This window comes from Thamnophis sirtalis, unplaced genomic scaffold (genome assembly GCF_051295495.1).
Source record: "Thamnophis sirtalis isolate CommonGarterSnake01/CBP01778 unplaced genomic scaffold, rThaSir2_p1.2 scaffold_10, whole genome shotgun sequence".
NCBI lineage: Eukaryota > Metazoa > Chordata > Lepidosauria > Squamata > Natricidae > Thamnophis > Thamnophis sirtalis.
The window spans coordinates 62,084,984-62,098,155 of record NW_028261390.1 but is presented as its reverse complement, the minus strand read 5'-3'; the positions used below and the strand labels follow the sequence as shown (position 1 = coordinate 62,098,155).

The window sequence follows — 13,172 nt, the reverse complement described above, 5'->3', positions numbered from 1 at the left end:
CTCCTTCCAAGAATTGATGCTAAACTGCTTAGTGTAGTTCTCTGGATCTTTATTACTTTCTGAAATTGGGGGCAGCACTAAGCTCTCCATTAGCCATCTAGCAATTCACCAGTTCTCAAGGATTTATTAAAGGTAATGAACTGTTTCAGCCAGACAATCAGCAAATTGTTTTCAATATCATAGAATGCAATACCATCCAAAGCTAGAGATGCATATTCAGCTTGTAGCAAATAGATTTTTCTGAACATATCTATCACTCTCAACCTTCCACTTGGCTTCATTTTGTTCTTCCCAACTACCTCGTGCAACAATGGCGAACCTTTTTTGGCTCACGTGCCATAAGCGGGGGGAGCGCAGGGGGGGGGTCGTGCGTGGGTGTGCCACACCCATAATGTAATGCGTGACCTCAATGCGCATGCGCACATAACAGGCTCCCCCCATTTTTCGCATGCTTTTTTCACCCTCACCAAGCTCCAAGGCTTTATAGGAGCCTGGGGAGGGTGAAAACAGCCTCCCCCGCCCCCCCAGAGGCCCTCCGGAGGCTTCAGGAGCTTCCCTGAAGCCTCCAGAGTGCAAAAAAATGGCCCAACAGGCAAACCGGAAGTTCGGGAACGGACTTCCGGTTTGCTCATAGGGCTGGTTTAAGTTCTCCGGAGCCTTCAGGTACCTTCTGGAGGCTTCGCTGAAGGCTCCGGAGGACGAAAAATGACCCTACGAGGAAACCGGAAGTCACTTGCGTGCTGGCCAACTGACAGGGCAACGTCTCGCGTGCCCGGACAAATGGCTCCGCGTGCCACCTGGACCTAGTGGAACAGATATCCACATACCAGAAAAGGTTGAGCCGAAACAAGATACTGATCATCCTCGACTTGCCACATTTTGGCTACTGTTCGAAGTTATAACGCTGGAAAAAAAGTAAATTACAAGCGATCCTCGTGCTTATGATCACTTCAGCATTACCATAGTCATGTCAGCAAAATTTGGGTGCTTGGCAACCGGTATTCACAACTACATCCCAAGTCACTCCCTAGCTGGCCTCTAGCAAGCAAAGTCCACGGGGAAACCAGATTCACTTAATGACTATGTGATTCACTTAAGAACTACAGTGATTTGCATGGCAAAAAGGTTGTAAATTTGGGCGTGACTCACTTCATCACCGCGCTGAGCAAGAGGAATTCTGGTCCCAGCTGTGCTCTTAAGTTGAGGACTAACCTATCTGAGGTAATTCTGCCTTTACTCCATTACCAAGGAGAATCTTGCCATCTTTATTGTGCAGTTAAGTATAGCAATTTTTTCTGAAGAAACTTTAGTTCATTGTAATCTGTAGCCCTTTTGACGCCTTTTTTTTTTTTTACATCTCTAGGTTTTCTCTGTGTACTTGTTTAATTTGATAAATAAAGTAAAAGTCTTTCACAACAAATAATCATGGTGGTAATGGATAAAGACCTTGACAAAATGACATCAAGTGACAGACTCTTACAAAAAGCCTTTGTGACAGAAACTCATTTTACAATTTTGCTGAGGCCTGGTGTTAAAAAAAAAACCTGGCAGTGCAGCATTTTGCGCACAAAGTGATAATCAACAGTTTTATAACAATCATCCACACAACCTGTCAACCATACTCCAATTTTAGTATGCCTAGTTTATTCTGTTCAACATGGAGATGCATCTATTTTATTATGTAATAAATAAAACATCATAAAGGGAAGACACCTTCACTCCCAAAACCTAAATAAAAGACGAAGGAAGGAAATGTTGGAATATAGGTAATGTTCACATTAGCCTAATACAGATAGTCCTTGACTTTTGACCGGTTGCCGAATAACCAACATTTCAACAAACCATGAAAATGGGACATATGACCTGGATTTCAGGTTTTTGGCTGTTTGCCCTGTGGTCCTGTGACTGTAATTTATGTTTTTGCTGGAAATGCTTCCTAAAGAATAGATTTGCTTAATAATTGTGAAGCTCATTTAATGCAAAAAAAAAGATGGTAAAATTAAGTGCAGTTGCTTGCTTTGTGACGATCATAACGTACAATCAAAATTGTGGTCTCACCTATATGACAAAGACTACTCATGTTCCTTTTTCTGCTTTGATAAGATGAATTTTGGACATTACTAAGTCATTACTTCATATATAAATCCATTGGTTATGGCAGGGCTGGCCAACTCCCAGCCCATGGGCTGGATGTATCACATGCTGGCCACGCCCATGCCCAGTTTAGCGAAGGGGGGGGAATCCTGATATGTCATGTGATGCCGCCGTGACGTGTGTTTGAAACCCCTGGGTTAATAGGTTTTCTCACTTTTTATTACATACTGAAAACCAAAATAATATTTCAAAATTAAGAGAATCCTATATCAACATCAACTCCCAACATCTGCCGTATGCTACCACCACATGATATTACTATACCTCGGCCAGTAGAGGGCGGCAGATTATTAGAGGAAACTTATTCCTCTAACAATCCCCCCCCCCCAAAAAAGCATGAGTTTCATGCTTTGTTCCTGTTCGAATGGTCATTTAATTGATAACAACAATCAGGGGGGCTAACATTTCAAAAGCTAAAAAAGCACGTACAGTACACAATCAGTATTGCTTTCCTAAGGTAAGAAAATAACCTAAAGGATGCCTTTTAAACCGTGACCCGTCAAAACCGCGGTCCACTAAAGCGCGCCCGATTAAAGTGCGTACCTGACGTCATCAGCAGCACGACAAATACGACCGCGGAGAAAAAAGGGCGCTTTAAAAAGCGCTTTTAAAGCAAGCCGATTCACATAAAGGTAAGGGTTAGGTTTAGGGTTACGTTAAGCGTTAGGTTTAGGTTTAGCGTTAGGTTTAGCGTTAGGTTAAGGGATAGGTTTAGGGTTAGGCTTAGGGTTAGGTTTGGGGGGGTTAGGTTTAGATTTACGCGTTAATTTTAAGTTTACCGCTCACAGCGTGCTGTTTTCGTCGCGCTGTGATGACGTCACGTACGCGCTTTCGTCGAGCGCACTTTAGTCTACCGCGGTTTTGTGGTGGAACCCTTTTAATATGAAAATCAGCATGAAGAAAAATCAATAGACCAACGTTGAATGTTGACCGGAATGTTACCATTAGATTTTCTTGCTTAATATTTGCCAATTATCTAACAGCTTAAAACGCAATTGCAGTCAAATAACAAAGTCCCTGAGTCCCCCAGCACAAACCTGGACTTTCACCCTTTGGTCGGATCTCCCTTCTGCTGTATTTGATTGTATTATCTATCACAAGGATCACATCACCGAACAGCAAGAAACCAATTATATTAAAGGTCAGACCTCCTCCCCACTTTGCTGGAATAAGACCCAGTAGTGTGCAAAGTAAAATGAATAATTACATTATTTAGTTTAAAAAAAAAAGAAAGAAAAATCCTTGACTTCAGTTCTTAAGAGAATTCTTAATGCCATCATAATGACAAAAAAAACCCAAAACCAACAACAACAACCCCGAATGTGGTTATACGAGATAAGAGGATCAATGCATTCACTGTTCTTTATGTTAATGCCTGCAAAGTTGCTTGAGCTAGTAACCTCAAAATAAATGTCAGGGAATCCTTAAGCCAATCCTAGTTCTGTGTGGGCACATTTTAATATACATATGAATATCACACAATGCAGGTAGCCCTGTGCTTACAACCATTTTCTTAACGATGGTTCAAATTAACAGCCTCGGAAAGAATATGTTATAATTTTGTAAAGTACCTCCAAATGTTGCACATGGGCTCCCAGCCGCAGCGGGAGTGATCTGGGTGCTCGGCAAACCTGTTTACATCTAGGATGTAAACATCTAGGATTGTTGCCGAACTCCCTGCGGGCCGCCGGGAGATCACCATTTGCAATCTTCTCTGGTGGCATCCCTAGAAAGCCAACGGCAAAATTGGCAGGGAAGGTTGCAATCTGCTTACCGCCAGCTAGGGGGAGTCTCCCATGCCTTCCCTCTACTTAATGTCCTGTGAGACTGCTTAACAACCACAACTGGAAATGCTGGGATTGAGGTCATTGAGCAGTCATGTAGCTGTGGATGTCTCATTTAAGAGACACTTCACTCAATGACCGAGATTCCAGTCCTAATTGTGGTTTTAAGGACCATCCGTTTCAGAAAGCAACATTTTTCACATCCTCTGATAAAATTCCTTCAGCCAATACACCAGACTGTTAAATCTAACTATGCGTACTTCCCACATATTTAAAGGACAGAAGTGGAATGTGGGAAACAAGTAAGACTTCATGTGCTTTTTAGCAATATGGGATTCATAATTGTGGCAGCGTCTAAATGATCTTGAGCATTCCCGGCTAGCACAGGAATGGGTAACTATCAAGGATATAGACTGGGAAGGATGAAAAATCTCAGAAGGAAATAATGACAAACCATTTCTATATTATTGCCAAGATGATTGGATGCATATATAAATGTTAATAGGAATCAGGTGCACCTCAGAAACGTTTTTACCTTATTAATCATGTGACACATGCTTACACTAAGTATCTACAAAAAAAGTAAAATAGGCATTACGAAGTCACGTGGCACACAGTTGGTTCTGATTTGGTTTGGATGCGGAAAAACAGGCAAAGTATTTCATATCATTTCCTGGATCTGTTTGTCCGTTCTTCAAATGCACAAATGACTGTTACATTGCAGTCTGGTATCAATTTAGGATTGTTTTATTTGTAAAACATGTTGCATGGATAACAGTAGGGTCAATCATATAGAAAGAAATCTTGGACGTTAGAAGGCAACTGGTTATTAGAGTTAGAAGAGTTAGGTAGGATAGAAAGAGTTTTTTTAACAAAGGATGACATGATTAAAAGTTAGAATAAGAGATAGAAATAAGAGAAAAGGGGAATATTAGTGTATACACTTTTATATAATAAAATAAGAGCAATAAATAAAGAGAAAACATGGAATAATTGAATGAGAAATTGCAACTTTATATAAATATGTATTACTATTAGAGATATATACATTGGTTGAAAGTAATAATTATGACTAATGCTATTCGTTTTAGTTGTATTAGAAAAGTATGACACCTAGATGCCATACTGTTCACACATTGAAGTTTGTAAAAATATATATAAATAAATAAATAAACTTTTTAAAAAAAGAAATCTTGGAAGTCTCAAACCTCCAACCTGCTTCCCATTTTGGTGTAGCATCTTTGTAGTTAGTGCTGCCACCAGCCATCTTCAAGGGAATGGCACCCTTCCTTTAAGTAATTCCTGTTATTCTTCACTACAGAATAGTGTTCAGCATATAAATATAAACAACTAATTCTATTCTATTCTATTCATTTGTTTATAATAAAAATGTTTGAATTGTTTAGAACAATCACAGGAAAATACTAGTAGAGAATATTTTAGCTCCAAACTAACTTTTTAAATTGAAATATGTATATTAAACATGAAATTTACTCATATGTCAATTACATTTTCTAAAAAAATTACTTTAAATTTACAGTAATTCAGGAAGACAACAATTCCATCAATATGATTCCAGAGTTCTCACACATAAAGCAAGAACCAATTGACATAGGTAAGTGAATCATTGAAGGTATGAAGGTGTATGTAACAATTTTATAAAAGAAAATATTTTAAAAATTCTTCTTTGTTTACCTCTGTGTCTGTTCTTTTGCTAAAATCTTGGAATAGTCAAAATTAGCTTCAAACAAAAATGGAAATTTAATTGTAGATTAGAGACACATATCTTAATTGACAATATGGGAGCTTCATAAATTTAAAGCTTTGGGTATGGATAAGCTTTTTAAGACATAGTAGTGACAGGTATATATTGCACAAAAAACCATTGTTGAGATTATTATTTAAACTGATTCAGAGCGTTTAGAGATTCCTCTAAATTTCAATACCAATATTTCAAGATGTTATTCTTTGTGGCAACTGCAGTTATGATAAGAGATGATTTGAACACTGGCCATATCTGACGCCTTTTATCTTCATTTTAAACACTCTTGTTTGGTATAAACTTCACCCAGATAAAGCATGGCTTACTTAGAATTATAAGCAGAGAATTAGGTGCTAATTCATTAGAAGCAGTATGGTTTTTCATTAACTGTGCTTAATGTCTCTTTCATTTTTAAACCTGTGGTCTGGAGAAAGATGAAGGAACATGAAAGGCTGTTATTTTCTCCTGGAGAAGAGCAATATTTCCCTGTCCTTGATTTTATTGGCCGCATTTAGTGATTGGCAAATCAATGCAATCTAGAAAAATCTATCCGTTTTAAATTCCATTGGATCCTGGCATCACATTCCATTCTCCTAATCCGTCCCCTTGTTTCTAGCTAGTGTTTTATGTTTTGCTCGATCTGCACATGAGGAATTCCTCTAGTGAGGAATCTCCTCTAAAGGCCACTGAGAAAGGGGTTTATCTTAGAGCTGGGCTGTCAAACTCCCGGCCCATTGGCCAGATGCATCACGAACTAGCCGTGTCCACGCCTGATTTAGTGAAGGGGGGGAAAGTCCTGATAAGTCACGTGACCCATACTCAAACTCATTGTGATGTGAATTTGACATCCCCGCCTTAAGAGGGAAGGAAATGGAAAAAAGACTCCATTTCCAGAGCTTTGTGTAATAGTTTGTATGGCCTTTTCATCACAATGGTTTTACACACCAGCATTCACCTAGGCCAGCGTTGTCGAACCTTTTCCATCTCTCCAGGCAAGCGAGCCATCGCCCGTTGGCTCTTCCATGTTCTGGCGCACCGGCCACTTCACATGCATGGGACCACTGGAAACTGGAAGAGCCGCAGCCCTGTGTGCATGCACGCGATGGGTATTTGCTTTTCCAGTTTCTGGCATGCACATTCACATCGACCACCGGTCGCACCGGTGTCTGGTGCGTATGGGGGCGCAAAGACCAGCTGGCAGGTGTGCATGTGCACACCGGAAACTGGAAGACTGGCTGGCTGGGAAGATTACCTTCTGGTTTCCGGCGTTCCCGCGAGCATGAAGACCAACTGGCCAATGCGCCGGAACCCAGAAGAGCAACAGGTGATGGTTTGCGTGCCCCAAGAGATGGCTCTGGGTGCCACTTCTGGCATGGGCGCCATAGCTTCGCCACCTCGGACCTAGAGAGTATTTCAGTAGCACTGCTTATTAGAAATCCTTAAGTGAATGATTGTCCTTTAGCTTAGTTCTCCATGTGTACAAAATGAGAGTCACAATTACTTGTCACGGAGGATTGATTAGATTTATTTATTTTTAGCTAACGAAGCTCTTTGGTGCAACAGAGATTGTATCACTGGATGCATTAAGCTTAAACATTTTCCATTCTTGCACATTTCTCTCTTCCTTCCTTCCTTCCTTCATGGGAAAAAAAAAACTGTAGAAGCTTCCGATTCCAAAGTTTATATGGAACAAGTCACAAGACACATTAATCAGCTTTACAAGTGCTGAATAAAAGCAAATGATGGTTAATCTAAAGCAAACGCTTCTGAATTTGGGAAGCATGGAAGAAAAGGGGACAGTCTGTGAATTTTCATGTCTCCATAAACCAAGCAATTATCGTTGCAGAAAAATCATAACCTCAGCACTTATGAACAGGACAAGCATCTAGCTCTCAAAATAATTCATATTAAGTACGATAAAAAAAGCTCTATAGAGAGTAGGTAGATTTGCCTCCATAGATGGAATACAGAGTACAGCATCCGTGAAAGATCAAAGACATCATCAGATCACATGAATGGAATGAAATATTCTGATACAAGATACCACGAACAGTAAAGTATCATGTTAAATGTTGCCATTGAATCTCTTTCTGTGAAATGTATGTGAAATGTATTATCCGTGGAATATAAAATTTATCTGAAAACGACGAATGGCATAAAATTCAATTTAACACATTCCCTTTGCTTGAAAAGAGCTTAAGAAGCATTTCAGAAAAAAAGGAAACAAGAAAGTGGAAAAATTACTGAAATACCAAGAGTTTCAGGCCAAGCCTATTGTATCTTCCCTGTCACAGCAATGCTGTGGTTTCCACCCATGGATCTCAAAAGTTACCTTACATGAATAGTTTTTAATTCTTCAATTCTTCTTTTGTCCTGTTTGACAAGCTTTCTGGCCACAGTTGTTAAATGAACAACTTAAATTAGGGGTTGTTAAGTTAGCCGTGTAGTTTTTAAGTGAATCTAGCTTCCCCACTGACTTTGCTCATCCGATTCACATGACTCCCCGCGACACAGCACTCGTCATAAATATGAGTCACTTCCCAAGCATTTGAATTTTGATTATGTGACCTTGGGGATGCTGCAATGGCTGTTAAGTGTGAAAAATGGTCATAAGTCACTTTTTTCAGTGATGTTGTAACTTTGAGTGGTTACTAAATGAATTGTTAAATTGAGGACTACCTGTATAATCGTGTTGCTGATTCGTAGTCAGATTCTGGCATAAAAATCCTATGTCGCAGCATTGCTGATATCAAAAGAACTGCAACCAAAGCAGGGTGAAAGCACTTGAGAACTCTATCTCAAATTTCATCATGGAAAAAGGATAGAGCAATGTAGCAAAAATGTTAATACACATTACACAAGAATGAGAAATGCCTATTCCTCTACTGATGTGAGTCCACTGCGCCCTTTGGAACATTTAAGTTGCATCATTCGCAAGGGATCAACTCCCCACTTTGAAACCAATGCACCCACCACCCCAGCTGCATGCATGGGGCTAAAGGAGATCAGAGGGAGATCACATTAGAACTTCAGTCTGACTTTTTTTACCTTTACTGTTTCCTTTAAAAAAAATTAAATAAAATACCTAGAAGCAAAATGCTGACCATGAGGGGTTTGGCACAGCACTTTCTACCTATAGCAAATTGCTAGTTTTAAACTCCATTAATCTTCAAGCAACGGACACGGTGGCTCAGGGGCTAAGACGCTGAGCTTGTCTATCAGAAAGGTCGGTAGTTCGGCGGTTCGAATCCCTAGCGCCGCATAACGGAATGAGCTCCCGTTACTTGTCCCCGCTTCTGCCAACCTAGCAGTTTGAAAGCACGTAAAAATGCAAGTAGAAAAATAGGAAGCACTTTTGGTTGGAAGGGAACAACGTTCCGTGCACCTTTGGCGTTTAGTCATGTCGGCCAGATGACCACAGAGATGGCTCTGGACAGCGCTGGCTCTTCAGCTTTGAAATGGAGATGAGCACCGCCCCCTAGAGTCAGGAATGACTAATACATATGTGCGAACTTTTACCTTTACCCAATCTTCAAGCCTGGGTATAAACAGCTCGCCTGAATTCACAAACCCAATTGACTGGTTAATGCATGAATGCACCTGAATCTGATTCGGTGTGGCCCTGGAGTCTGCAGAGATCTATTGGTTGGCCTTCCGGAGTCACCCTGTTTAATACCTAAGCCTCCACCTCTTTGTAGTCCATGAGAGTTAGCTGGATGAATGAGAAGCATTGATCTGTTGATCTGAAAAATAGTACACTGAATGGCACAAGTGATCATTTAAGCAGCCATATGAGTAATCATTCAGAAAAATGACAACAACGTAATCCCCCGCTGATGTCTACCTAGGTGATCATGTCTTCACACCGCACATTGTCTGACGTCTCAAGGAAATGTTTGTTCCAAATTTCTGAAAGCTCCAGTATATGCCTGCTACAATTCTTAGCAAGCTGCAGTTTGGGAAGGCAAATTATTTATTTAGTGGCCCGCAAGTGCTGAAATTGACATCTAGAATTAGAGGTGGATAACAAAAGGCTCTTTTCTTGAGGTTCAGTGCCCGGCATTCTTAGCCATACTGGCAGTGAGTGGTTTAGCAATCTTTGGAGAGTCCTAGGTTATAGCCCATTCCTCTCTAGGCAGAAGGAAGCACTGGCCACATGGAATGGTATCCTAAGCCTGTGATGGCGAACCTATGCCACGCATGCTACAGGGGGCACACAAAGCCTTCTCTGCGGGCATGCAAGCCATCGCATGTGCGCGTGCTTCCTACCACCCAGCTGATTTTTGGGTCTGCTGTGCGCGCATGCATGGTGGCAGAGGGAGTACGGAGGTGGTGCAGTGCCCCCCCCACACGCTCCATTTTGGCACCAGGGGGCTTCAGGAGCCCGGGGGAGGCTGTTTTTGACCTTCCGGAGGCTCAAGGAAAACCTCCAGAGGCTTTCCTTGAGCCTCTGTGAGCACAAAAATGGCCTTCCCCAGGCTCTGGAGGCCTTCCCTGAAGTCTCCTGGTGTCAAAAATGGACCGTGTTTCCAGCCTCCGGAGTTTAGAAATGAGCATGTTTCCGGCCTTCCAGAGGCTTGAGGAAAGCCTCCGGTGCCTGGGGATGGCAAATCCCCCCCGCATGAAGTGGGGGACACAGGTGTAAGTGGGAGGACTGTATTGCATTGTGGGGCACGCACACATGTGCTATCGCACACAACACACACAAAATTTCGGCACGCGGGGACAGAAAGGTTTGCCATCACTGTCCTAAGCCAATCCTCCTATCTATATACCATGACTATATCAAGCACTGACACAACCACCAGGCTTCGTATTAACTCAAGGAGATCTGGTATGTTACAAAAGCACAATATTAAGTGGTATATCCTGTGTCAAAAACATCTGAAATCAATTATGCAATGTAGAAGGCTGTTTACATCAATGTTGTGCAACTGGGGAATAGTTGTTCCAGCTGTAATGTTTGCAATTTGGGAACATTTGGAAATTTCGCCTGGAAAAGGATTGATAGCAAGGAAAGCTGAACCATTGTCAAGAAAGAACAAGAGTCGCAGACATGAGAACTGTCTCTTCCAAAGAAAGACAAGTGGTATTTTTTTTCATGGGCATTTTCTGGCCCTGAACCTCAGATGAACACTGTCCTTGAGTTCAAAACTACAGTATCAATCTAAAGGGAGAAACTAAAAACAAGCCAAATCAGGTATCAGCCTTCAAGCCTCTACATGATCGATTTGAAACGGAAGGACTCAGCCCAGTTGCTAGATACTAGAGAAACTGCCAAGATAATTTTACTGTTGCTAAGATGTTTCCACTGTTGGCACAATTCGCGTTTCTTCCACAGCCAAACTTGCATTCCTTGCCTTCCATCGCCAAACAATGGTATTTACTTCTGCAAGATCAGTTTCTAAAATATACTAACTGCTTATAATTCACATTACAACCTTCATTTTATTTACAATTCCATGGACCTCAGTAGCCTGTTCTGGGATGATTTTGGAGAAAAGAATTAAACGCAATATCAAATAAATAAATAAAAAACAGAATTGTTTATTTGAAAAAAAAAAAGAGGGGGGTATTGGGTAGCATATATAAAAACAGGTAAATTATTTTCAGGTCCTGACCTCTTGCAAATTTAAGAAATTCGCAAATATGAAACTGTAATAAACACTCCCCACCAGCTGAAAAAGATAAGCTTTGTTGGATGCACTTGACAATGACTCTCAACTTGTATTTTAAGAATTGTAATTAGTGAGAGATAAACATCAACAGCAGATCTGGGGACATAACATTAGAAAGTGTGTGCCTTTCATGCACACCATGTTGCCAGTTGTGGAAATAGGATGTTAACTGAATTTTTCTGGTCTGATCTGGCTCTATGAAATAGTGTTTCCATGTACTCCACATACTGTATTTTTCAGGGTATAAGACACACAGTTTTCCCTCAAAAAAGAGGCTGAAAATCTGGGTGCGTCTTATACTCTGAATACAGCATTTTTGGCCTCCCAAAACCCCGCCCTCTTTGCAAAAATAGCCGTGCATAGCCTTTAGGAGGTTTCCAGAGTGCTCCTGGGGGCTGGGGAGGGCAAAAATGAGTGAAAAATGGGCTATTTTTGCCCCCCAGGAGCACTCTATAAGCCTTGTAAAGGCTATGCATGCCCTTTTTTTGACAAAAATGGGCCATTTTTCACAAAAAACAGGAAGTTTTTTGTTCATTTTGGGGGGGGGGCAGCCCCCAGGAGCACTCTACAATCCTCCTAAAGGCTATGACAAAAAAAAACAGCCTGTTTTTGTGAAAAAACAGGCCATTTTGGGGAGGTCTGCAGAGTACAAAAAACTTTTTTTTAATTTGCCTCTGAAAATCTTGGAGCGTCTTATGCTCCAGTGCATCTTATACTCCGAAAAATATGGTACTTACAATCTGTAGATTAGTTCTCAATTTACAATCACAATAGAACCCAGAATATCGAATGAAACTTGTTTCAAGACACCATGTGACCAGATGAGATTATATGATCATTTTTATTAAGGCCCTTAAGTGAGTTACAAAGTGGTTAAGTGAATCACGTTGTTATTAAGTGAATCAAGCATATCCAATAGGCTGATTTTTGCTGGAAACCAGAAAAATAGTCAAGTTGTAGTCATGTGGCTATAAAGAAGCTGCAAGTCATTGCAAATGAAAGCTGGTTACCGAGATCCCAAAATGCAATCACTTGTCTGGGGAGACAATAGCTGTAACTTCAAGGAAGGGTTGTAAGTAGCTTTTTTGAAATCTGGGGTAACTTTAAAATGGTCTTTTACGTTATTGATCAATTTGCAAGGGTTATTATTCTTAAGTTGCTATTTTCTTCTTTTTGTGTCCAAAATCCTTTTGAAATTAGGACAGTGTTATAAAAATAAAATATCTGAATTCAGATGTAGACAAAAAGTGAGTTGGACTTATTTTCCCCAAATGCATTTTTTTTCCTCCCCCATCAGCTATTTTTGACTAGCAGCAGTTTCAAACCAAGGGCTTCAAAGGCCTTATTCAAAAGCCATTTGAACAGCAGCACAAGTTTTCACCAAGTCAATTTAATTGGCCAGAAGTGTCAAATTGAAAAGCAATTTTTATCTTTACCAACTACCGTAATACATTTTCATTCCTGAAATGAAAATTCAGCCATTCTGTCCTTTAAAAAAAATAAACAGCAGCCTCAATATATTTCAATTACAAAACAGAAGAACAGTGTTTGTGTGTGTATACAGACAGACAGAGAGGGAGGGACAGAGGAAGAGAGAGAGAGGGAGGGAGAGAGGGAGGGAGGGAGGGAGGGAGGGAGGGAGGGAGAGAGAGAGAGAGAGAGAGAGAGAGAGAGAGAGAGAGAGAGAGAGAGAGAGAGAGCTGTTTATTTCCATTAAACCACCTTTTCCAGTTACAATCCTTCCTACAAGGTTTCATATGGAAAATATAACCCTATCCCTGGTTTAAAAGTCTC

At 40.7% G+C, this 13,172-nt stretch overlaps 2 protein-coding genes across 3 annotated transcripts in view; one reads left to right on the top strand and one right to left on the bottom strand.

The window, feature by feature from the left end:
* PAICS (phosphoribosylaminoimidazole carboxylase and phosphoribosylaminoimidazolesuccinocarboxamide synthase) overlaps nucleotides 1–13,172 on the top strand; it is a 58,529-nt gene that overhangs the window by 12,260 nt on the left and 33,097 nt on the right. For both annotated transcript variants that reach the window (XM_087724702.1, XM_087724701.1), the window contains exon 6: nucleotides 5,479–5,553. In XM_087724702.1, coding sequence (XP_087580828.1) covers nucleotides 5,479–5,553 — 75 coding nt within the window. The remainder of the gene's footprint in view (nucleotides 1–5,478; nucleotides 5,554–13,172) is intronic.
* Nucleotides 1–13,172, bottom strand: part of PPAT (phosphoribosyl pyrophosphate amidotransferase) — a 66,954-nt gene that overhangs the window by 37,142 nt on the left and 16,640 nt on the right. The window lies entirely within an intron of this gene.